This window comes from Mytilus galloprovincialis, chromosome 9, assembly GCF_965363235.1.
Source record: "Mytilus galloprovincialis chromosome 9, xbMytGall1.hap1.1, whole genome shotgun sequence".
In the NCBI taxonomy this organism is placed as follows: domain Eukaryota; kingdom Metazoa; phylum Mollusca; class Bivalvia; order Mytilida; family Mytilidae; genus Mytilus; species Mytilus galloprovincialis.
The window spans coordinates 38,912,931-38,940,143 of NC_134846.1; the positions used below are offsets into that span (position 1 = coordinate 38,912,931).

At 32.4% G+C, this 27,213-nt stretch overlaps 1 protein-coding gene across 1 annotated transcript in view; it reads right to left on the bottom strand.

Moving 5' to 3' along the window:
- The window catches only part of LOC143046550 (uncharacterized), a 237,860-nt gene that overhangs the window by 87,924 nt on the left and 122,723 nt on the right, over window positions 1–27,213 (bottom strand). The window contains exons 41-48 of the mRNA XM_076219708.1: window positions 26,313–26,506; window positions 25,673–25,800; window positions 24,364–24,480; window positions 23,091–23,234; window positions 17,227–17,404; window positions 15,378–15,620; window positions 14,189–14,424; window positions 13,102–13,242 (exon numbers count right to left, since the gene is read on the bottom strand). Coding sequence (XP_076075823.1) covers window positions 13,102–13,242; window positions 14,189–14,424; window positions 15,378–15,620; window positions 17,227–17,404; window positions 23,091–23,234; window positions 24,364–24,480; window positions 25,673–25,800; window positions 26,313–26,506 — 1,381 coding nt within the window. The remainder of the gene's footprint in view (window positions 1–13,101; window positions 13,243–14,188; window positions 14,425–15,377; window positions 15,621–17,226; window positions 17,405–23,090; window positions 23,235–24,363; window positions 24,481–25,672; window positions 25,801–26,312; window positions 26,507–27,213) is intronic.

Here is a 27,213-nt window from a genome sequence, read left to right on the forward strand (position 1 = left end):
ACATGCACCAGAATATACAATTATTGTACCGAATAGTGAACACCTGACTGTTGAAAACTCAAGATTGTCATCAGTTTCCTTTAATCTTCAATCTATATGCATAAACATGATAAATATCGTTAAATGAGACAATACACTAAATAAAATGATGAAAAATTTCACGTTTTAGTTATGTTTTCCTCTTGTTTGATTTCAGTTCTTAATTTGTATTTCACAATTTGTGTATGTATTTTCTGGACAATTATGCACAAATAATGCATTTTGCAAGTTAATTATATATTGTACAAAAATAGTTTTAAAAACAAATAAAAATCAAAATATATTATTGTTCTAAAACACAAGTAAGAGTAATACCATAAAACAACAGGGTAAAGGTAATACTTCCTGTGATACCTTATATAAAATATCATGTAAATAAATGTAGCAACTGAATTAGATTTACAAGTTTATTTTTTTTTCCTATCAAAATTAATTTTCCTGTCGTTGAAATTGTTTTCTTTTGCATATCTTTTTAATATTTATTTCGAATAAGTATAAATATAAATAAAAAAAATGTTTTCTTGTCGCTAAATAGTTTCTTGTTGCTAATATTATTCTTCTTGTCGCTTCTTGACGCTTTTTGTCTCTACAATTCTTTTTGTCTCTAATTAGTGAGACCACGCATGGGCATTAATACATAAATAAACCGCGACTTGCGATTTGGAACAAGAACGTTTATTAAATGATATGATGAATGGTTCTCCATTTCTTTATGAGAGTACAGTATCAAATATCAGTTTCATAACGGTAAAATATAGAAATACTCCACTTCAGTTCTTGTGACAGAAATAGAATTATCGATCGGCTTTCAGAGAACTCTCACAAGTTATCAAAATTTGGGAATTCCCTCTGACGTGTTTCTAAATTTATAAAAACACTAAATATAAATACTGTTTAATTCTGATTTTCCGTATTGTTAAAAACACGCATATAAGTCAAGGAAAATATCACACATGAAGATTATGAGTAAAACATTACAGGAAAGTTGTTTATGTTCAATTGTTTTGCTTGTTTTTACCTTTTAAAGCAAGACAATCATAAGAATCTGAGATGTTGCTGAATGTTTAGAATAAAACGAATGACGTGAGGGAGTGTATCATAGGGTCAATGGTAAAAGTCTACAGATTGCTTGACAGCAATCGTATCCCAAAAACGAAGATTTATTTAATTTTAATCCTGCAAAGGATATATTTATTGGCACCATGAAGCCTTTTAAGGTGAGAGATACGTAAATGAACACCTCTAGCGGAAAACGGGAAAATCAACGTCTGTTGTTATGGGAGTTATCTCCCGTACACCAGAAAAAATGTTTTCAAGATGTCAGAATATATTCCGCTTCGTCGGAATAATGGTCAATTTGGTGGAAGAGTATTGAATGCACATCTCCAAATTTAACAAAAAATGAAGTATGTAAATGAAATATCTTAGCACAGTAAATCAGTGCATCACTCCCATGAAAATAAAAGTAACTATTTGGCTTGTCGTGATGGTTGGAGATTGACTTTACTAGCTGACCAACTTAAAGCTTGCAAGAACTGCTATATAAATCATAATGTTTCTACAAAACTGTTTAAAAGAACAATTAAAGAATCGGTTTCGGAAGTATTTTGTATATACATTGGGATAACTGTACATACATTAACTTACTACACGCTGGTAATCGGCACAGATCAGAGACTTAACTTGAAAATCGGAAATGTTGACATGGGAAGTGAAAACAAAATGTAGTATTGAATATTGTAAACACGTACAAATGTCATGCATAATCCATTACACAAATACATTCACACAATAACAAATTAAAGCATACACTATATATTGTCATTTTATTATATTGAAATTTCATAGCTAAAGTAGTCGCAGACTAACATTCGGTCATGCATAAAAATAAATTTTGCATTCAAAGAAATAAATTTATTTCTCAAAACAACTGTGAAAACGTCTAGGATGTATTCAATCCTCGACAAAAATGAGGTTAATTCTGATATTCTTGATTTGATATTTCTGTTATATAACCATTTTCTCATTTAAATATAAACATGGATGTTCATATACAAACAAAAAAACCTTTCTTTACAGTGCTTTCTTTCACGTCCGCGATATGGTTTATAAATAGAATTTGAAAATGCAAGTACTAGTAAAAAATGTTACACGTTGCTTTTCAGTCAATTTGAATTGAATGGAGTATTGTGAATTACAAGCTTCCAGCACGAAAAAGAGGTAAGGGAAATATAGAGATCCGCTGCATGAAAAATACTCTTTATACTGCCACTTGAAAAATAAAATAATTAGGAAAGTATATAAATAGTGCTCCTTATACTGAAGGTTTAGAAATTTCTGCGTGCATCAATCAACTCATTTTAAAATGCGCAAAATTTCGTAATTACTTTTTTCGAAATATATATAAATACTGTTCCCTTTACTGAAGATTTAATCTATGAAACGTATACACAATGCTTATTACTTCAAAACTAAAATCAAGCACAAATTTTGGTAGTGTGTCACTTTAACAGTTTTTGAATTATGTCACTATATAACATTATATGCAAGCGGGGCATCATCACATTTTCTCATTTATTTACTATTGATTGTCTTTTGGCCGTTTTTCTTTTTTTTCCAATGGCATTGTCAGTATGTTTCCTGTTGCGCGGTATATTTCGCCTTCCTTATTGTGAAACAGCAAAATTGTGGTTGAAAATGTGAACATTTAATGTATATATCGTCATTCAGAGAATCTATTTCGATGTCAGATCTTTTATTATTCCTTTAACATTGTGTTTAATCATTCCAGAAATATGTAATAAATACATAGGATCTCATATAATCACTGAAAAAACAGGTAATTCATCCTTTTTTCAGACAGGATAATATGCTCTATAGCGCATTGTTCCGAAAAAATATTAAAATGAAGCCTTCGTTGTCTTTTCGGCGACGTCATGATTTTTTTCCTATTTTCCCGTCACCAACACCCTTTCAACAGTTGATATATGAAAAGGGAGTTCGGTAACCCCATGAAAATTATATATCAAAAGAAAGGAAAATAATACCTTAAAAAATTTTAATTTTTATAGAAAAATCGTAGGATTGGTTTTAACTGCAGAATGAATTAAGCTTCAAATTTCTTATTTTTGGTTCAAATTTGAAGTTATGTCTATGTACTTTGTTGTTTCCTTACCATTTTCAAATGTCTGGAACTCGGAAAACTAGATCGGTTACCTGCTTAAATTTTTGATTTTTCAATATCTTTTTAAAAGTTCTACCTGCATACAATTTCTTTTAAAAATCAGCGGATAAGCCATTTACGTACCTGTTACCTTAAGTGCAATGCAACTTTGACATTTGTTTTTTTAACAACTGTTTGATAATCTTTGATATCTTTTAAATAAATTTTGTTTACAAAGTAGGTTTATATAAAATAGTTCAAGAAAAATATACAAAAATGTTTTTGGAAAAATAAGCGTTTTCTTATTTAAAGTTAATATTCAGAAAAAATGAATTGTGACTTTTGGTCCTGTCACTTTTTGTCCTCTGACTTTCTGTCCTACATTCACTTGATACATCCCGCACAGCCCCACTTTGGAAGCAGTTTACTGCCCGTCAGAAGAAGACCAAGTGACCATATTTCTATTCCCTAATCACCCTTGGGGTGTAAATTGTAGAATAAAAACAAAACATAAAAATTATGTACATTGTCAGAAATATAAAATGTATTTGTACTCACTACGAAACAAGTGGAAAGCTGGGCGAGTCTCGTTTTTCACCGTGTTTCTAAAGCTCGTATAAATACATTTTATATTACAATGTACATATATATATATATAGTATATTTATCCACATAAAGAAATACAAACACTTCTTTTTTACATGTATATAGATCTACTTGTATACTTGTTCTAAAAACTGTGAAACTCCTCAGGCTTTTCCCAACGCCTAGTATGTGAGCAATATCCCCCTCAGGGCCTAAAAAAGTAACTATGTTAATTCTCTTTCAGTCGTTTTGTCTCCGAACTTGTACATGTACATTATTTCCAACTCCAATCACACAAAAAAAACAACACTTTTTAACCACAGAATACCCATGCAAGAGGAATTTAACAGAAAAATGAAATCTAAATAATTTCAAGATCTAGCTATTTCAGTTTCTTTCTGCCGTTTGAATAATACTAGTAATTAGTCAGTCATTTGCTTGTAAATTTCGAGAAACAAAGTTGTAACGGAACCAGTCTGACTAGCGCCAGTCCCAACTTTCAACTTGCATTTACAGACGCAAGTGGATACTTGGGGGTGGCTTTAATCAGACTGTAACGGGACCTGAATTTTTTTTTTTTTTTTATTTTGCCGAATAAGTTCCCATGTATTTCTCAGCCTACATTAACTTTCTGAGGCCTCATTCCGATGTTGCTGTCTGTCCTGTGTAGATTTGGTCTATAGGATTACAAAGCTAGCACTTAAATGACTTTATCTTTAAAATGTTTCCAAAACTATATGGGATTTACTCTGTACAGACCAGAGACTTTTTACACTTGGAACACAGGGAAAGTTTTTCGGCAAAATAAACCACTTTTTTTACATTCCATACTAACAAACTATTTTCTGTACGAGTTTTAAAGTCTGCTTGTATTGTATTTTTATGCCCCACCTATGATAGTAGAGGGGCATTATGTTTTCTGGTCTGTGCGTCCAATCGTTTGTCCGTCTGTCCCGCTTCAGGTTAAAGTTTTTGGTCAAGGTAGTTTTTTATGAAGTTGAAGTCCAATCAACTTGAAACTTAGTATATGTGTGCCCTATGATATGATCTTTCTAATTATAATGCCAAATTAGAATTTTGACCCCAATTTTACGGTTCACTGAACATATAAAATGATAGTGCAAATTTCAGTTTAAAGTTTTTGGTCAAGGTAGTTTTTTATGAAGTTGAAGTCCAATCAACTTGAAACTTGGTATACATGTTCCCTTTGATAAGATCATTCTAATTTTAATGCCAAATTAGAGAATTTATTCCAATTTCACGGTCCACTAAACATAGAAAATGATAGTGCAGATAAATTTCCTTTTTCCATTTTGCCCCAGCGGTGTTTTTGACGACCATTTTAACACAAATTGATAGTTGTACAATTCCCTGTTTTTTTCACACATCATCTTAAGTTTCTATAGATTAGATTTCTACTTTCAAAACAAAATTTCATGGGAATACGGTGTGCATCATAATAATATATAAATAAGTATTTATTGCAAAAATAAACAAAGAATAAAATAAAGTGATAAAACTCAGTCTATTATGCATAAGAACATATATAGATAAATTGTGCAGATGCTTAAATATTAAAGAAACAGGATATTTAAAAGTAAAGTAATACATTTTTAAAGGTTACCAATGAGCAGAAGAATTGCCAGAAAACGATAAAACAATCTATGCCAAATAAGTTAACCGTTACGTATTGCTTCAAAACTCTTGGCACTCTTCATCTAGAAAAAGTTACCATTAAAAATGTCACATAGTTACCAAAAACCAGAACCTGCTGCATTGGCTTGCATGTCTGAACATTATTCTATAACATCAGGAACGATAACTCGTGGCGTTACTTCATTCGGTATCATGTTACCTTAAGGGGTCAATTGACAATTTTGGTCATTCAATTTTTTTGTAGATCTTACTTTGCTGAACATTATTGCTGTTTACACTTTATATCTATCTATAATAATATTCAAGATAATAACAAACAAGAATGTGTCCCTAGTACACGGATGCCCAATCCGCATTATCATTTTCTATGTTCAATGGACCGTGAAAATGGGGTAAAAACTTTAATTTGGCATTAAAATAAGAAAGATCATATCATAAGGAACATGTATACTAAGTTTCAAGTTGATTGGACTTCAACTTCATCAAAAACTACCTCGACCAAAAACTTTAACCTGAAGCAGGACAGACAAACGAACGAACGACCGGACAAACGAACAAGAAAATATAATGCCCATAAATGGGCCATAAAAACTGCAAAATTTCCTTAAAACTACCAATTTAGTGGCAGCAACCCACAACGGGTTGTTCAATTTGTCTGGAAATTTCAGGGCTGATAGATTTTGACCAATTGAACAATTGGAGGCCATGTTTGTTGATGGATCAAAATGTCGGATACAATTTATAAACTAGATACCCTAAGGAATATTTAGTTAAAGTTTGAGGGTATTTAGCCCAGTAGTTTCAGTTAGAAGATGACGACAGAAGATGGACGCCAAGTGATGGCATAAGCTCAAATGGGGCCCTTCGGCCCATGATAAGCTTAACCAGATGCTCCACAGGGCGTAGCTTTATACGACCGCAGAGGTTGAACCCTGAACGGTTGGGGCAAGTATGGACACAACATTCAAGCTGGATTCAGCTCTAAATTTGGATTGTGATTAAATAGTTGACACAGCATAGGTTTCTGACACAGAATAAATGTGTTCTAATGAACTTAAAATATTTGTTTTCTCTTAGAGCAATTCACTATGCTGTTGAATAATAATCCTCTCAAAAAAATGATTGAAGAAATTTTCTTTTTTATTTATGAAATTTCAAATGAGAAAAATTGAACCCAATTTTTTTAATCACATCCCCCTTTCCCTTATTCCAAAACTAATCTCAATTAAAATTTCTAATGGAGTTTGCAACAATAACTACTCATTTAAATACATCATAAAATATTAAGATGTAAAAAAACTGCTTGTTATCACTGAATGGTAAAGATTATTTTAATTTATCAGTTGGTAGTAAAAAGTGAATATACATTGTATATTGTATATAACAAAGATTTAAGTTGATTCTGGACAAAGAAAGATAACTCCAATTAAAAAAAAATCTTGCTATTTCACAATATTGTGCAATTAGATATTTCTTGCCATTGCGCAATACTGTGCAATTGAAAAGACTTGCTATTGCACAATACTTAATATAATAATTTTAGATTCTGATTTGGACCAACTTGAAAACTGGGCCCATAATAAAAAATCTAAGTACATTTTTGGATTCAGCATATTAAAGAACCCCAAGATTTCAATTTTTGTTAAAATCAGACTAAGTTTAATTTTGGACCCTTTGGACTTTAGTGTAAACCAATTTGAAAACAGGACCAAAAATGAAGAATCTACATACACAGTTAGATTTGGTATATCAAAGAACCCCATTTATTCAATTTTTGATGAAATCAAACAAAGTTTAATTTTGGACCCCGATTTGGACCAACTTGAAAACTGGGCCAATAATCAAGAATCTAAGTACATTTTTAGATTCAGCATATCAAAGAACCTAACTGATTCATTTTTTGTCAAAATCAAACTAAGTTTAATTTTGGACCCTTTGGACCTTAATGTAGACCAATTTGAAAACGGGACCAAAAGTTAAGAATCTACATACACAGTCATGACAGTTAGATTCGGCATATCAAAGAACCCCAATTATTCAATTTTGATGAAATCAAACAAAGTTTAATTTTGGACCCTTTGGGCCCCTTATTATGTTGGGACCAAAACTCCCAAAATCAATACCAACCTTCCTTTTATGGTCAAAAACCTTGTGTTTAAATTTCATAGATTTCTATTTACTTATACTAACGTTATGGTGCGAAAACCAAGAAAAATGCTTATTTGGGTCCCTTTTTGGCCCCTAATTCCTAAACTGTTGGGACATAAAATCCCAAAATCAATACCAACCTTCCTTTTGTAGTCATTAACATTGTGTTTAAATTTCATTGATTTCTATTTACTTAAACTAAAGTTATTGTGCGAAAACCAAGAATAATGCTTATTTGGGCCCTTTTTTGGCCCCTTATTCCTAAACTGTTGAAACCAAAACTCCCAAAATCAATCCCAACCGTTCTTTTGTGGTCATAAACCTTGTGTCAAAATTTCATAGATTTCTATTAACTTAAACTAAAGTTATAGTGCGAAAACCAAGAAAATGCTTATTTGGGCTCTTTTTGGCCCCTTATTCCTAAAATGTTGGGACCAAAACTCCCAAAATCAATACCAACCTTACTTTTGTGGTCATAAACCTTGTGTTAAAATTTCATAGTTTTCCATTCACTTTTACTAAAGTTAGAGTGTGAAAACTAAAAGTATTCGGACGCAGACGACGACGCCAACGTGATAGCAATATACGACGAAAAAATTTTCAAATTTTGCGGTCGTATAAAAACCAAGTGTAAATATCAACCCAGTTTTCACAATTTTTTTCATATAACTATTGACACAACCAATATCAAGCACCTAAACAAGGAAAAATGAAAACAAATTGTGAAATAATTGAACAATATATTAAATAAACAGCTGTGTCATGAGCATATGATACACCCGTCGTCTTATGGGTGAAGTTTTATGAAATTACTCAAAAATGAAATTTTGAATCATAACCAAAAAGTAATCATAAATCGCTTTTGAGATAGGGACGGGATGGGGTGTGGAGGCAAGTACTGATAGGTGCATATAGCTTACAGCTTAATCATATGAGGAATAGTAACTGTTTTATAGATCACAATTTTGCTACTTGTAAGTATGCATAATTTCACAACTTTTAATTCTTTTTGCTTTTTTGCTTGAACTGGCTCAATTTGGAATTATTTTTTTTTTAATTTGTAAGGGTTCAGCGGAACCCAGTGTCTCGCCTAATTTTGCTGTTAATCCCAGGCTCAACGAAAATGAAGAAAAAAATTAATAAAAATATTCCTCTTGATACTATCTTTTGATTGTAAGAAGCTTCTGTCCAAGTTTGGTAAAAATCCATGATGGATTATGAATCTAATAAATGTTTAATTAAAAAACCTTAGTGAGCGCGCTCACATACCCCATGTCCCCACATTGTCACTGGAGAAATAAAATAACTGTAAGAAAAACTAGAGGCTCTAAAGAGCCTGTGTCGCTCACCTTGGTCAATGTGAATATTGAACAAAGGAAGCAGATGGATTCATGACAAAATTGTGTTTTGGTGATGGTGATGTGTTTGTACATCTTACCTTACTAAACAGTCTTGTTACTTACAATTATTTCTATCTATTATGAACTTGGCCCAGTAGTTTCAGTGGAAAATGTTAATAAAAATTTACAAATTTTATGAAAATTGTTAAAAATTGACTCTAAAGGACAATAACTCCTTAGGGGGTCAACTGACCACTTCGGTCACGCTGACTTATTTGTAGATCTTACTTTGCTGAACATTATTGCTGTTTACAGTTTATCTCTATCTATAATAATATTCAAGATAATAACCAAAAACAGAATAAATTTCCTTAAAATTACCGATTCAGGGACAGCAACTCAACAACGGGTTGTTCGATTAATCTGAAAATTTCAGGGCAGATAGATCTTGACCTGATAAACAATTTTACCCCATGTCAGATTTGCTTTAAATGCTTTGGTTTTGAGTTATAAGCCAAAAACTGCATTTCCCCCTATGTTCTATTTTTAGCCATGGCGGCCATCTTGATTTGATGGCCAGGTCACCGGACACATTTTTTAAACTAGATACCCCAAAGATGATTGTGGCCAAGTTTGGATTAATTTGGCCCAGTAGTTTCAGAGGAGAAGAATTTTCTAAAAGATAACTAAGATATACGAAAAAATGGTTAAAAATTGGCTATAAAGGGCAATAACTCCTAAAGGGATCAACTGACCATTTCGGTCATTTTGACTTATTTGTAAATCTTACTTTGCTGAACATTATTGCTATTTATAGTTTATCTCTATCTATAATAATATTCAAGATAATAACCAAAAACAGCAAAATTTCCTTAAAATTACCGATTCAGGGGCAGCAACCCAACAACGGGTTGACCGATTCATCTGAAAATTTCAGGGCAGATAGATCTTGACCTGATAAACAATTTTACCTCTTAAGATTTGCTCTAAATGCTTTGGTTTTTGAGGTATAAGCCAAAAACTGCATTTTACCCCATATGTTCTATTTTTAGCTGTGTGCGGCCATCTTGGTCATACCTGTCAACTGACCCGGATTCTGCGGGTGTGACCCGAGATTTTCACAATTCTGAGGGATCACCCGGATCACCCGCCGGGTCATTGAAATAACCCGGGAATTCTGAAAATGACCCGATTTCACCCGTATTTCTTAGCCTTGTGATTGATTTTCATAAGTAATATTCCTTTGAAATACCGGCAAATTCGTAATTCTTCCATGAACAGGCAGTTCATCTAGCTATGTAAACTGTCAAATTAAGTGACCCAATAAGTGCATGGCTTCACTTGACAGCTTTGGTGTCAAACACACTGTTAATTAACACCAATTACCTTAGCTACTGGTTTAGAAATATATTTGAAATAGAGTTACTTCCCCTTATTTTTCACCATTCAAAATTATTCCTTATATTTACGTTTTATGGGTGAAAAAGATTAAATCATAAAAATATAAAATTCAAATACATATTGAAAAATAACTTTTCATTATTTTAGTACCTTTATACAATTTTTTTTTAAAAGTTGAAAATTATTTTTTACATTCATACTTCCTTTAACTGTATTACTATATTTTATCATAGTCTAATTTCCTTTTCAATTGAGAGGTAAATGGTCATACATATAATACCTCTACATGGTATGTATAAAGGCTACTTATACAGTAGTCTCATTTTAAATTTACATTTGATAATAAATTTTAGATGATGACAAAAAATAAAGGACATAAGACTGTGATACACAAGTTTATAAATATCTTTAAAAGTGTGATGAAATAATAATAAATAAGATTTAAAATGACTTAACCAAGTGAACATGCATTGATGTTTTGGTATCTTTGATATACATTATAAGAAAATGTACCATAAATACTGAAATTCAGCTCGAAAAAGTTTGTACGCGTTATGACCTGAGATTTGATTCTTCAATGCAGGTCATGACCTGCATTTTCATCCTCACAGGTTGACAGGTATGATCTTGGTTGGTTGGCCAGGTCACGCCACACATTTTTTAAACTAGATACCCCAATGATGATTTTGGTCAAGTTTGGTTAAATTTGGCCCAGTAGTTTCAGAGGAGAAGATTTTTGTAAAAGTTAACGACGACGGATGACGACGGACACCAAGTGATGGGAAAAGCTCACTTGTGAGCTAAAAAATGTACAAGAAAAAAAAAATTAATAATAATATCCTGTCGTTAGCACATCTACATAGTATGTCCTTACTATCTACAAAGTTTCATGAAATTCTGTTGTGTGGTTTCAGAGGAGTTGCGATGAAAAACTGTTGCAAAGGTATGTTGAAGCAAATAAGTTCAAAAGAAAATAATTCCTAGAAAAAAATTGAATCGTAATTTCCTGAAGATATGCACATCTACATAGTGTGTCCTTATTATCTGAAAAGGTTTCATAAAATTCTGTTGTGTGGTTTCAGGAGTTGTGATGACAAACTGTTGCAGTAGTTTTTTGAAATAAATAAGTCAAATGGGCGCAACTCCTAGAAAAAAAATTGAATCATATTTTCCTGTCGATATGCACATCTACATAGTATGTCCTTATTATCTAAAAAGGTTTCATGAATCATGCAATTCTGTTGTGCAGTTTAAGAAGAGTTGCGATGACAAGAAGCTGGACGGACAGACGGGTCAAAAACATTATACCCTCCGCAAATTCGTTGTGTGGAGTATAAAAACTTTAACTGCAAACTGAGTGTAATGTTAACAGGATAGTTTAAGAAAGTTATTAAAATTCAAAAAACTTTAACCACAGAGTGAATGTACTGTTTCCTGGCAGAAAAACTAAGTCCATTTATAAGTAAAATACAGAAAACAGGAAAATTTTTTACAAAATTTTGTTCTTGATACTATCTTATGATCATAAACAAGCTTCTGTCAAAGTTTGGTAGAAATCCTTGATAGTTTAAGAAAGTTATTCACAGAGTGAATATTTGTGGACGCTGCCGCCGCCGGAATGTAGGATCGCTATGTCTCACTTTTTCGACAATAGTCAAAGGCTCGACAATAACTAGGGTGTATTACATATCTATTTATCAAAAAGTTGATTTTGTATACTGTGGATTCATTTTTATTCGTGGTATACCAATTTTCGTGGGTTTCGTGGGTCACAGCGAACCACGAATTTAAGAATTCAACGAAGAATAATCCAGAAAAATGTGTATGGAGTCGGATGTTTATTTCTGGTTTTGTTATGCAGTTCTAGTATAGTGTTGACTAGCGATAGACATTGTAACATAACACGTGTTTTGTTATTGAAAGAAGATACAAGTATTTTAATTAACTCAATAATAAATATATCGAATATCAGTGATCATTTACTTTTTAAAATTGATTAAAAATGCTCATGGAAAATAACTGCAAGTTGTTAATAACCGTGTCATAGTTTGGTTTACTAGTAATTAAAAAATCAATAGGATTAAGTACGGGGATATTGCCTGTAGGTAATATTGTTTATGACACCTTTTACTTATATGATTGTTTATTATATCGTGATTAGGGAAATGAGCTTTCAATCATAAAGTTTTGAATGCCTTATAGAATTCCGACAATAATTTATATATTGTAAAACAACCAAATAATTAGTTGTCTCTGTCCATTATTGAGGAGGGATAGGACCTTTATCGGGACTCCGGGATCGGGTGTTTTTAAGCTCGGGATTTCGGGATTGACCCTTTCGGGATCCGGGAATTCTTTTTTTTCTGATTTCGGGATGTCGGGATTAAACTTATTTAAATTCGGGACCTCGGGATTTCGTGTTTTTGAGCCCGAGATTTCAATATTGTAATAGAAGTTTTCAATGAACACTTTAACCTAGAATGACCAAGCGAGGATTTTGACAAAACTTTTTCAATGAATTCCTTCTTTTTTATTTGTTTTATTATTGATCAAACCAAGGAGGTTATATGATCTCCTTAATCAAAAGGAAATCCACAAATTATGTATCTGAATTTTGTTGTTGTTGTAAACAGCAATCCACGAATTTACGTATACCACGAAACGTCTTTTTTTCTCTATCCACGAAAATTGATACCCACGAAAATAAATGAATCCACAGTATTCTTCTATGAGACATCAGAACCTGAGACATTTTGACCTGAAACTTACCATCATGAACTGATGTATTCACATATTTTACATCTTTATTCTCTGTGTAACTATTTTTCAGGCCTGAAAATGCTGTTAGACGTTCAGTACCAAATTTTGTTCGATCATCAGGACAGCTTATACTTGGCTTGGTCTTCTTATCTGTATAAATTGAACAAATAAAATATAATAATGTTTTTCTTCTACCATCAAAATGTTGCCTTTATATGTAATAAGCATGCTTAGGGCCTTTTATAGCTGACTGTGTGGTATGGGCTTTGCTCATTGTTGAAGCCGTATGGTGAACTTTAGTTGTTAATTTTTGTGTCATTTGGTCTCTTTGTGGAGAGTTGTCTCGTTGGCAATCATACTACATCTTCTTTTTTAAATTGTTAGGTAGATTTTTTGACAGATTTGGTCTATGTATTCTTTACATTTTTGCACCTGTTGCAAGTCAGAAGCTTCTGACCTTTGTTAGTCTTGTATGTTTTGGAGTTTGGTCTGACATCCATTTTCACTTAACTAGAACACATCTTAGTTTAGGGGCAAGCTGAAGCCCGCCTTCAGATGTCAGATTTTCGCTGTGTTGAAGACGAATTTGGTGACCTTTGGTCGGTTTGTTGTCTCTTTGACACATTCCCTATTTTCATTCAATTTTATTTGAAAACAGTTTCATTATAAAATATTGTTGAAATTTGGTCTTTTCAGCCTTTTCGAATCATCAGAAGACACAAAGTTTTAAAATGGATTTGATTTAACTTTAATTAGTGGTTCTTACCTAAGTTTGTTATATTTATTGATTCTCAAAGAAAAATTCTTTGGACAAATCTATGAAGCAGTGTTTTCAGATATAAAAGTTTTTACAAAATTTCAGTATAAATAATTCTGATAGACTAGAAAGAAGTTTATAATCTTAATCATTATCATTAATGACATTGGTAAACCTGTTTTAAAATGATAATATGCAAATTAAGTAAAATTTATGAATTAAAAAGTCACATGGTAACAGCTTAATTTTGAAACAAAATTGATAGAAATTAAGGGAAATCATTTTGGTGATGCAACCTTTTTGGAAAGGAACCATCCCTTCAATAATTTTACAAGGTACCTTCATCTAGGCAATCTGGGAAACCAAGATCACAGATTTTTTCTTTTCTCGCACTAGGGAATATTCTAAATGTAGACCTTGATAATACTATGTTGGTCCATCCTTGTTTTAATTCGTCTGATGGTAAATCAGTGTCTTTAGCCTTGTATATTTCTATATCACTGAAAACTGTCTTATAGATCCTAACTTTAGATATTCTACCATGAGTATCTGCAGATCCAATTATCATTTGCATACTGAAAATAAGAATAAGAAAATGTTATAAGTTTCAGGTACTCAATGGAGAGAAAGTTAGCGTGCGCAAATCCTATATTCCCACCTACCCCCTCCTACCAAAAAATCAAAACAAATATTCAAAAAAAAATTGGGGGAACAGAAATATTGTCACTTAGGTTTCTTCTGGTGTTGGGCTGTGCATGATGAACAAGAACAAATCTTTTTACAATTGGAGAGGCAATGTTAAATCTGATGTCTCAAAAATTTTGAGAGAGAGCTCTAGGGTCTCTACACATAATTGGTCCAAATGCAATGCATATTATGCATGTAATAACTTTTTTAGGGGTCGGAAGGAGACCAGTTGCAAGGTTTCTAGTGGTAGTCAAAATTTACCAGACCTTCATCTGTGACATCCTCTATTACAGCACATAGGATTCACTTACCACTGGATGTTCAGCAACCAACAATTAATCAATCAAATCATATATTAATTTCTTTTTCTAGCTAGGTGTTTTCCTACTATTTAACAATAGCTGAAGCCATAGGTCAAAGGTGTTGCACAACTAGAAATTGCACTACATTTTTTCATACAAAGCCACATTTAAAATCAAAACTGCCTGATACTTATTTCAATTCAGGCAATGATGAAACTTAATCTGTGAAACTCATAAATGTGAACTTTTTTTTAAAACAAGAATTGAAAGCTTCTTTTTGTGAATTCATTGGGGTGTTCAGCTATGATTGAAGTACATTTTGTATGGACTTACAGACCAAAAAGCATAATGCCCCTAGGTGGGACATAAAAAACCTTAGGGCATAAAAACAATTGTAAAAGTTTATGAACTACAGTAAATAATAGATTAAAGAAGTTTTGATTGTCATTCTAAACTGTAGATTTTATTAAAGTTATCTTAAAGATGTGTAAAACTGTCTATCCTTTTTAACCTTTATATTCTATAAGTTCAGAACTTACATCATATCCTCGTTCATATCAAAAGTGATCACATTCTCATCCTTCTTCATAATTGAGTCTATGAATATTTTAACCTTTCCAGAAGGTTCCCATGAGAATACCATAAAGTGCCACTTTCCATCAGCAACATCTATGTCATATTGAACCATTTCCATATCTGTAGAGTTACGAAGTATAAGATACTGACTAGTAGCTATAAACTGCTGCATTTCAGGGTTGAAAGTAGGTTTAGATCCAATTTGTCTAAAACAATAAAAAGTAATCAGGTTATACATGTATAAACAATTTTACTTATTATTATCAAAGTCATATGAAACAAGTAACCTGTGAAAAAATAATGCTTATCCTATTCTTGAACCAATGCATGTATATCATAAACTTAGTCTTCTGTGCACAATTATATCATTTCTAACGCAAAGATATCATACAATCGTTGTTGTTTTTTTTCTGTCTGTTATGATTTAACAAATATGGCAGCTCATTAAATGCTGTGTTTTGACTCCACAAATTTACCGATTGTCACCTTACAGTGAACAATCGACAAAAAAGCATGGATATTGAGCATGTATTTAACATGTTAAATCAGATAATAGTTTATTTCAGCGACAGATCCATGTGTATTGGGATCACCAGATTTTTATGAGAAGGTTCACGCTAAGGTCACTTTGCATAGGGAAAATATGTTGGTGAATTGTTTGCTGGAAGTAAGTAATTAAAAAAAGGTAAATTTCTTTTAAATGTGGTCAAACTAAATAATTTTCTTCACAAAAAAGTATATATACCTAAGTTTTAGTCAAGAAGTACTTTTTCTTTAGCTAAATATAATCACACATGTCACCTTTTTTGTTATCCTTTGTTGTTTTGTGGCATTTGTTTCAACATACTGGCAATCAAGCTGAAGACACTTTGACAGTCAACAAAACATTTTATTGACAATCTTTTGATTAATATTTAACAGCAAACTAGTACCAGAACATGGCTACCAAGATTGGCAAATTGCCCAAACAAGTCCAGGAAATTATACTATTTATTATCATTGATATCTTTATCGAGTATTTTCTCAAAGAAATAACATTAAAAGTCCATCTAAACCACTGTGCTTTATAAAAATTTATTTTTCCATCTCTGGTGCTTGTTTTAGCATCATCACATCAACATCTGGATTTAGGAAATGTGCTTTAAAAAGGAAAGAAAACTTTCTGATTGTGTGTGGGTTTTTTTAACTTTCTAATTGTGTGTGGGTTTTTTTTTAACCCTTTTGCCGACGAATCCCTGTAAATCTTTTAAGTAACTTAATCTTTGTCAATTGAATGCCTTTCTAATCCAAACAAAATAGATTTCTGTTTAGTAACTTTTATTAAGAATTTTTGAGACGTTTCGGCCATTGGCCTTCTTCAGTTCTTTATTTTTCCTCTCAACTACATGGCTGACATTACATTTGTATTTCTTTTTCAATCATGGAAAAGATCTTATAGATAATTGTCCTTGGAAATGTCATGACGTCACAATACTTATTACATTTTATTAAACATACAATTAAGCACTATGTTTTGTTCTCAAAAGACCATAAAACCAATACTGTAAATTCAAAAATTATAGCACACATTTATTATCATCATTTTAGACTAAAAGGCGATTTTAATTTTTACGATTTTGAGAAAATCTTTTTATATTCTTATAAAATATCTAAAGATGTGAGTTTCAATTATTGTGTTTACAACTCTGTTGCATTTTTTGCAATGATAAAAACCTCGTAATAATTCCTGAATTTACAGTATTTGTTTTCACTTGATAGATATGATCCTTTTAAGGTAAAGGTTTGGTGACAATAGGCAAGTAGTACACTTACATTTCTTCTAATGATAACAAAACAGGATTTTCTCCAGGTTTTGCTAGAACTCTAATCCAAAACATGATCGTCATACTATCATTTGTATGAGACACAATTGGATTTCTCAAATAGGCTGGCATCCCATCAATATACCTGTCCATGAAGATGTCAAAGTTCTCTTCAACCGGGTTAATAGCTGTAACAAACAAGCATAATGTAAGACTGTATACTAATTGCTATGAACTATATGTGACTAGGATTTCATTTACATGATATATGTGCATGCCATTTTTTTTAATAGAAGTTTGACTATATGAGACAAGGATTTCACTTACCTGATATATGTGCATGCCATTTTTTTTAATAGAAGTTTGACTATATGAGACAAGGATTTCACTTACCTGATATATGTGCATGCCATTTTTTTAATAGAAGTTTGACTATATGAGACAAGGATTTCACTTACCTGATATATGTGCATGCCATTTTTTTTAATAGAAGTTTGACTATATGAGACAAGGATTTCACTTACCTGATATATGTGCATGCCATTTTAAAGATACAAGATTAATTTGTAAGTAAACAGGAATTGGAACAAACAAAACAAAAAATATGAAAGTTTCTCATAGTAAGGTAAACAATGTAATCACAGTGAAAATATGATAAAAATTTCATACATGTGTATGACATTTTAAAGGGAAATCACACTATTTAAACTACTAATAATAATTCATTTAAATTTTGCATGTAGACAGCTCATACTTATTACAATATTTTAGGCGAAAAAAAAAATTGGGGTCACCGATGTTGTTTTCGAGATATGACGTCATCAAAAAGTAAAGAATCGCGATATACCGTAATATAGAAATAGTGCTCAAAAATGCTAAAAGGCAAAATTATTGAAAAACTTTGCTTAACTGGTTTAACTAAAACAGTCAATTGTAACTTTTATCTTATACCCATTTATTTTTCTCAGTTTCCTTATTTTTTAAGGCCCTTTTTAATTTCCCGCCATTTTTGATTGCCATTTATTATAGATTTTTCTTGAAATAAAAAAAATCTACTAATGTTTTTTCCTTCAAACTTCTGCATTAGTTGCAGCTTCGGGGGAGAGTTTAAAAGCATAAATAAAAAAGGGGGGTCACCGATGTTTAAAATCCGCTACAATGGAAATAATCTTATAATCGATTTTTGGCGGGAATTATAACCTTTTCTCTTAACGTTACAGAACGACGTTGCTAGCATATGATGATGATAGCAGCATTTCTTGCAATGCTTTGAACTATTGGGTTAAACCTTTTTACTAAACCATTATAACATGTATAATATATATATATTTTTTTATAGTAATTATTTTTTTCAGATATTTTGATTACTAGTATTCATTATATATCAAACAAACAGTAACAGTTTATCAAAAAGTAATTGTCAAAGTTGGAGTCATCTAAATTTTCTATAGCATTTGTTGTATCTGGGCTGAAAAGTAACACGTTCCATTTAGACTACAAACAGAATAAATTCACTAACTTTTCCATTGCACCAGGAATATAAAACCCGAAATGCCGTGTTTAAAAAGCCACAAACTCAGCACTTTAAAAAAAAAATCAATGACATCGTTTTCGATAGAAATTTTAAATTGGCTAACATTTCTGTTATTACACAACGCTCCATAATCGAACCAAATTAAGTTCGAGTTCCAGTTTTTGAGTTCAAAGTTCAAGTTTGATTTCGAATATTTTTTCCAGTAAGATTTCTAGTTTAAGCTCGAGTTACACTTAGAAACTTCTGAGTTATACTGTTAGATAAAATAAAAATTCTGGTAAGAATTTAAATTTTGAGATCCGATGAAATTAAGATTAAGAATGTGGTTTCTATTTTCGGTTGGTGCACCTCTTTTTGTTTGAATGTATATTCTTTTATCACATTTATCTTTCATTGTGGTAAATGCACCTATTTTTGCCAATACTGATTAATGAGGGGACAGGACCTTTTTCGGGACGTCGGGATCAAGTGTTTTTTAGCTCGGGATTTCGGGATTGACCCGTTCGGGATTGACCCGTTCGGGATCCTGGATTTCTTTTTTCGATGTTCGGGATGTCGGGATTTATTTTTAATTCTGAACCTCGGGATATCATGTTTTTAAGCCCGGGATCTCGGGTTCAGGACCCCTCTGACCCCGCCCCCTCATAAATGATATTTAATTTGAAAATAATTGATTGAATTTGTGTGCCAATATTTAAGCACTCTCTACTTTATCATGTTGGTTTTTTTTTAAGAACTAAAGAATAAAGAGTTAATCAGCTACTTTTGTATAAAAAACTGTCCTTTTCAGTCACGGTAGGGATCCGACAATCTCCCTTTATCCTGTCGACAGTGATCACATTGAGTGACCTAAACCCGAACCTACATCTGAACTTTTATTTCTATTTTTTTTCATTTTTTTTACCATTTTTTCTTAATTTTTGCAAAACTTTCAGTGGCAAATATTAGATGAACATCATCACAAACATTTGTCGATATGAGTGGAATATTCACCAGACAGACTGTGTGTCACTGGATGAGTGTGTCTGTTACAGTTTAGCAGTACTCTGTGAGACATGAATATATCTCTACATAAATACATGTGTGTGTGTGTGTTAAATATTTCTCTTGTTGGAGACTGGTAAAGCCAAATGTATAGTACGTGTTGAATTATTATATATATATACAAGTATACGCCCGGTTACGGGACGTATTATGGTATACATCTGTCTGTCCGTCCCGTCGTCAACATGTCGGACATTGACTCAAAAATGCTTTAACCAATTGTCACAAATCTGGTGAATTGTTTATATCTATTGAAGTGAGCTCCCTTTCCTTTTTGAATGAATTTTGATTTCACGTTTCCGAGTTATAGGGTTTTATTCATTAAAAAAGGGGGATTTCCCAGTTTTCGGACAATGATAACTCAATAAGGCTTTCATCAATTCTCATACAACTTTGATAAATTGTTTATATCTGTTAATGTAAATACCCTTTTGATTTTCATAAATTTCTAATATGACATTGAGAAGTAATGAATCTCTCTGAAATTGTACCACAAAATTCCATATCACAAATGAAAGGCTGAAATTGATTTCAGGAGTACATGCATGTCCTTGCTCAAAACGTTCACGAATCAATAGGGGCCACAAACAAGCATTCTACTAAATTTACTATTTTACAATAACTTGTTTTTTGATAGTGTATGGATCTATCTAAAATTGTATTACAGAGGGGAGGGGTGGCGTTTAATTTTTTTAGGGCAGATTTTTCGAAATATCTCAAGAAGAAATCTCCAATTTTACAGTATTGCATAACAGATTTTTAATATCTTTGAACACATTTATTTTGTGTCAGAAACCTATATTATGTCAATTTTTTTTTTATCACAATCCAAATTTGGACCGTATCAAGCTTGAATATTGTATCCAAAATTGCCCAACCTGATCCTAACTGTTCAGAGTTCAGAGGCGTTAGATATTAAAGGAACATTTGGGAAAGATGGACGACACTTATATCAAATAGGACTTCACACATTTACGTCCAGTGGCAAGTTAAATGCATAGTCAGAACTAGAACATATGAATTTTGACTCTGCTTTGTAAAAGCCCGACAGGCTGAGCCGAATAAATTCTTATATGAAATGAGATGTTTAATGAATTATCTATACATGTAGTATAAGAGACTATATTTATGATGTTACATGCATCAATATTTTAAACATGTAGTATAACGTAATCAGAGATCAATATTTTAATCAGATTGGAGAAAACTGTAAGTTGAAACTCATTGTTCTTATTTACAACCCTCTTTTGAACGGGAAACTACAGATTCCGATAGCTATACGCTAACATGCTGGTACTCTTAGTCTGTTTTTAACCCCCCCCCCCCCCTTCCGAAAATATACGGCGATACGCTGCCAAAGTTGTGCCATTTCATTACTTTTTTTTTGCTATACATTTTTGCACTTAAGGTCATTACAAGATGAGTCAAATTTTTTTTTTGAAATTTAGAATTCAATTAGATATTGAACATATACATCAGAAAATAAAATAAAAAATTCATGTCACCGACTTCGTTATCGAGAAAATAGTAGGAGGGGGTACCAACTAATGACTAAGTTACATTGAATATGCTATGAAATTCCAACGTTCTTAGTGTTGATTATGCATGATGATTATGTGTTTTGTATTGATATATACTTTTTATCATAATGGTCTGGATAGTGGGTCATTCATTTATTAATGTTTATTTTGTGTTTCCAATAATTTTTATTCTTTATATTTTAGCAACTCTTCATTCAATCTTTTTTTTTTGCCTTTTATTCTGCAGTATTTGCCAATTATTTTGTATTCCGCAGGTAAATCCCAATACAATCTAGAAACTCGCCAGTACAACATATCAGTTGCAAAAAATAAGATATGTCCATTATCATTTCTCCTGCTTTAGTGGACGCTCGCTTTTTCATGAATTAGAAACCTTTACGACGGAATCGAAAACAGCGACGTCATAATACAGTTACGACACTATGGCGGCGCCGAGAGCGATGCGTATAAACAATAGTGTGATTTCCCTTTAAAGAGTCTTCAGCATGCAGAATGTAGAACATCAAAAGAAAACTAAAAAGTTAAAATCACAAAAATACTGAACTCCTAGGCAAATTCAAAAGGGAATGCCCCTAATCAAATGGCAAAATCAAAAGCTCAAAAGAATGGATAACAACTGTCATCATCCTGACTTGGTACAGGCATCTTTTTATGTAGTAAATGGTGGATTGAACCTGGTTTTATAGCTAGCTAAACATCTAACTTGTATGACAGTCACATCAAATTCCATTCTACATGTATTAACAATGATACATGGACAAAAACAAAAGGCTCTAAACATTGAGTAGCTCATCAAGACCTATGTGCATCTTCAACAATAGATAAAAGACATACAAATTTCAGAAGAACTAACAATCAATTTTAATTGTAATAATTTTGGTGAAAAAAGTCGCTGTAATGTAATAGGTTTAAAGAAATCAACCAATGCCTTGCATAATATGTTAAGATACAGCATTATACACTTCATAATGTACCATTAGTGTGACCAGATTTTGTCTGCTTAAGAGACCTTTTGACTAGACAGCTCAATCTAAAAGCATCATCTGGGTTGAGTTCAATATCATAGCAGCTACGTAGTGGCTATGTAGCTGCTATCAATATATATATGTAGCAGCTCATCGATAGCTACACATTCAAAAGTCAATCCCTAGGTAACAATACATAGCAGCTATAATATTGAACGTGGCCCTTGTATCTATGGATAAATTATCATTTCTGAAGTTCCTGATTACCTCTCCCAATACCTGTCAAAAATATTGACTTAAATATAGGAAGATGTGGTGTGAGTGTCAATGAGACAACTCTCCATCTAAAAAAACAATTCATAAAAGTAAACCATTATAAGTCAATGAATGGTCTTCAACAAGGAGCCTTGGCTCACACCGAACGAAAGCTGTAAAGGGCCCCAAAATTACTAGTGTAAATCATTCAAACGTGAAAACCAATGGTCTAATCTATATAAAAAACGTGAAACGAGAAACATGTATAAATTACATAAACAAACAACTAACTGTACATCAGATTCCTGACTTAGGACAGGTGCAAACGTTTGCAGCGGGATTAAACGTTTTAATGGTAACAAACCTTCTCACTTTTTCTGAAACAATAGCATGACATCACAACATAGAAAACCTCATGATAAAATATCAATTGGAAGGCTTAACTCAATCAAAATATCTAAATTAACACACTATGAACGAATAAATTTGATCTATTCATAAGCTTGATTGAAAAAAGGTGCATAATAATAAATACCTTTGCATCCACTGTCTGTAAGTGTATTCCCTTGTTCACAATAACACATATACTTGTCTTCATTAGATATACATTTAGCTGTAGAATGGCAAGGGTTACTGGAACATGGATCAGTGTACATAGAACAGGTATTACCAGAATAACCTACAAATAAAAACAGAATGACAAGGAAAAACATATTAAAAAATTAAAACAAACAAACTAGAGACTATGTCATCTACCCGACTTCACTTAAGTTTTTGAAATCAATTAATATTGGCCCCATAACTTAATCATAAGTCCTGGTGGCAATCTTGGAACAGTAAATCAGCAACAAAGTAGCATCACTCCATCAGCACCTCATAAAGAACATTTATGACATGTTTAGTTTACTTCATAGCAGTGGTTCTCTAAAAGAAGACATTTGTATGTCTTGGATGATGGATCAGTTACCAACACTTAGTCAGCACCTCATAAAAAACATTCATGCTGTGTTTGGTTTCATTCTATTCAGTGGTTCACTAAAACAAGACTTTTGATTTTGTGGTGTCATACAAGCCTTTACAAAACTTGTAATTTGTTAATTTAAAGGAGTAGGTTCAATAAGACCCCTTAAATTGACCCCAAAATGTAGCAGTTTTAGAAAATTGTGAAAATGTTATCTTTAAGCTAAATTTTGGAAAGTAAAATGCCTCTGCTACATTAATATGAGCTATTTTTAACAATACAATGCACAAAAATCGTGTTCTAGCATCATTAAGTCATGCTAAATTACTGAAATCTTCAAAGTAAATTTTTAAATTTTTAGACGGGTTCCGTCTAAAATGAAAGTGGCCGCAATCGTGTTCATTCATAATATTGAAATGTAAGTTGTATTTGATGATAATACAAAACAATTATAAAGATTGAGGATGAACACTGATGCGGCCCCTTTCATTTTTGAAAAAAAACATCTGAAAAGTGACGTTTTTTTGCATATTTGTTAGATTTTTCATATTTTAGCTTAAATCAGAGCATTTTTAATGACTAAATCAGTTGAAATCTTGCACTTAAACTAATCAAATCAATTGAAATAGACAATTTAGTGTTTAAAAAGTGTCCAAAAACTTTTGTTAGATGAACCTGAAATCTGAGGCCAAAATCAGCCCTTATCGTACCTACTCCTTTGCCCTTCATCTGTACCTTCAAACTTGGTATGCCATTAAATATACTGAATCTACAGTAATTGATGTAATGTATGATAGCTCTTGCTAATAGTTGATATATATTTGATTGAGAATCAATGTATACTCACTGTCATCACATTCACAGTTAAATCCAATAAGGTTGGTTACACATTGACCCTCGTTATTACACATGTCTGGATTAGCACAATGATCTTTGATTAACTGGCAGCTTTCTCCAGCATAATCTAAAATAAACATGCACAAGTTGAATAGATAATTACTCCAAAAGCATACTTTTATCATCATTACCAGTTAAATTGAGCAGCCCCTTCCATATCCTGACATGTTCCCTCACTTGTACACTTCAAAACACCTACTGCATTACAGTTATACTGAGAAGTTCCTTCCACATCCTGACATACTTCCTCACATGTACACTACTCAACACATAAGTGCATTACAGTTTTTCTGAGCAGTTCCTTCCAAATCTTGACATGTTCCCTCACTTGAACACTACTCAACACTTACCATCAGTACAAATACACTGAGCAGTTCTTTCCACAACCTGACATGTTCCCTCTCTTGAACACTTCTCAAAACTTACCATCATTACAATTACATTGAGCAGTTCCTTCCACATCCAGACATGTTCCCTCACTTGTACACTACTCAATACTTACCGTCATAACAGTTACATTGAGCCGTTCCTTTCACATCCTGACATGCTCCCTCACTTGAACACTTAAAAACCCTTACCATCAATACAGTTACACTAAGCAGTTCCTTTCACATTCTGACATGTTCCCTCACTTGACCACTTCAAAACACTTACCATCAATACAGTTACACATAGCAGTTCCTTTCACATTCTGACATGTTCCCTCACTTGAACACTTCTCAAAACTTACCATCATTACAATTACATTGAGCAGTTCCTTCCACATCCTGACATGTTCCCTCACTTGTACACTACTCAACACTTACCATCATAACAGTTACATTGAGCCGTTCCTTTCACATCCTGACATGCTCCCTCACTTGAACACTTAAAAACACTTACCATCAATACAGTTACACTAAGCAGTTCCTTTCACATTCTGACATGTTCCCTCACTTGACCACTTCAAAACACTTACCATCAATACAGTTACACATATCAGTTCCCTTCACATTCTGACATGTTCCCTCACTTGAACACTTCAAAACACTTACCATCAATACAGTTACACTAAGCAGTTCCTTTCACATTCTGACATGTTTCCTCACTTGAACACCACTCAACATTTACTATCAGTACTGTTACACTGAGCAGTGCTTTCCACATCCTGATATGTTCCCTCACTTGTATACTACTCAACACATACAGTCATAAAGTAATACTGAGCAGTTCTTCCCATTCTATCATATTCCCACATGTGTACACTATCCAACACTTACCGTCATTACAGTTACACTGTGCAGATCCTCCCTTATCCTGACAGGTACCCTTCATTGTACATGGATTAATAATACTACAGACTTCTGGCGAATTCCCACATGTTACTCCTGTTGTACCACCTGGACATCTGTAATGAAATACTTTTCATCAAAAACAAATTTACACCAATAAAAATATAAATAAAGAGCTGCTGAACCAACGTTTTGTGCTGGTAGAGTTCCCTAAAGTGGATACCAGATGGTATGCAGGGTTGTCAGATAAAAAAATCAAATACCGCTACATTGACAGTAAAAATATAGTAACCCACAGTACAAACTACTTATTTGTCAAAATCACAATCAACAATTCAGATTAGATTGTCTATGAGCTGATCAGATGACACGTTACATCCAAAATTAAATTATTAGTTAATGACTTTGAACTAGCTTTCAATTTCTTACTAGTAATCTCAGATCTGTACTTGGTGTCTTTTGTGTTTTTGTTCGGATTTTAAAGTGCTATGTTTCATTCTGATGTGCAAAGTCATTTTCAACTTTTTTTTTAATTGTTTGTTCTTATGTTGTACTGTTACACCACTATCCTAAGAGATGGGGAAAGTTTGACACCAGCAAATATGTTTAACTAACAATATAAACAAACCTGCAAAAGAAATCGTCAGTAAGATTAAAACAAACTCCTTCATTGAGACATGGTGATGGGGAACAGTACTCTATAGGAGTTTCACATCTCTTTCCAGTCCAGCCCTCTCTACAACTACAGTCAAAGTCAGCTATCTTTTCTGTACATGTACCTCCATGTTCACATGGGTACTGTAGACACTCATTTATGTCTTCCTATGTAAATAAGAAAATCATTCATTCAAAAACAAATTAGATACTTGTAACATGCATTTATAAAGTGATTGGTGTTTAACACTGCAACAGTACTTATTGGCTACAAAATTTAGAGAATGAAAAAGCAAATCCACTGATAGCAAGCTCAAAATTTACAATAAAATGAATGTATATGTTTTGTTATTAAATATTATAATGATACCCAAATTCCAGTGGACAACAAAGGATAAAATCTTAATTTTTAATGGGGCAATGAAGTTTTGTTTACTATGGATTCATTATTATTTGTGACATACCAATTTTTGTTGGTTTTTTGGGCATGGATAAGCCACAAATTTAAATGATCAGCAAAGAACAAATTTTCAAAAGGATTGTATATACAGACTTTGGCAAATCATGGAATTATAAAATATCCATGAAAATACAAGTTTTCACAATAAGTGCAATATCATAAAAATAAATGAATCTGCAGAACTTAGTTTTAATGATCTTTTGCCTTCAAGTACAATAAACAGATGTGCCCTGAGCACACGATATGGCTGTCATGTTTTCAAAGAATAAAGATCTTCTCAATGTCAAATCAACAAGAATGTGTCCAAAGTACACAGATGCTCCATCCACACTATCATTTTCTATGTTCAGTGGACAGTGAAAATGGGATAAAATTTAGAAAAAGTAGAAAGATCATATCATAAGGAACATGTTTA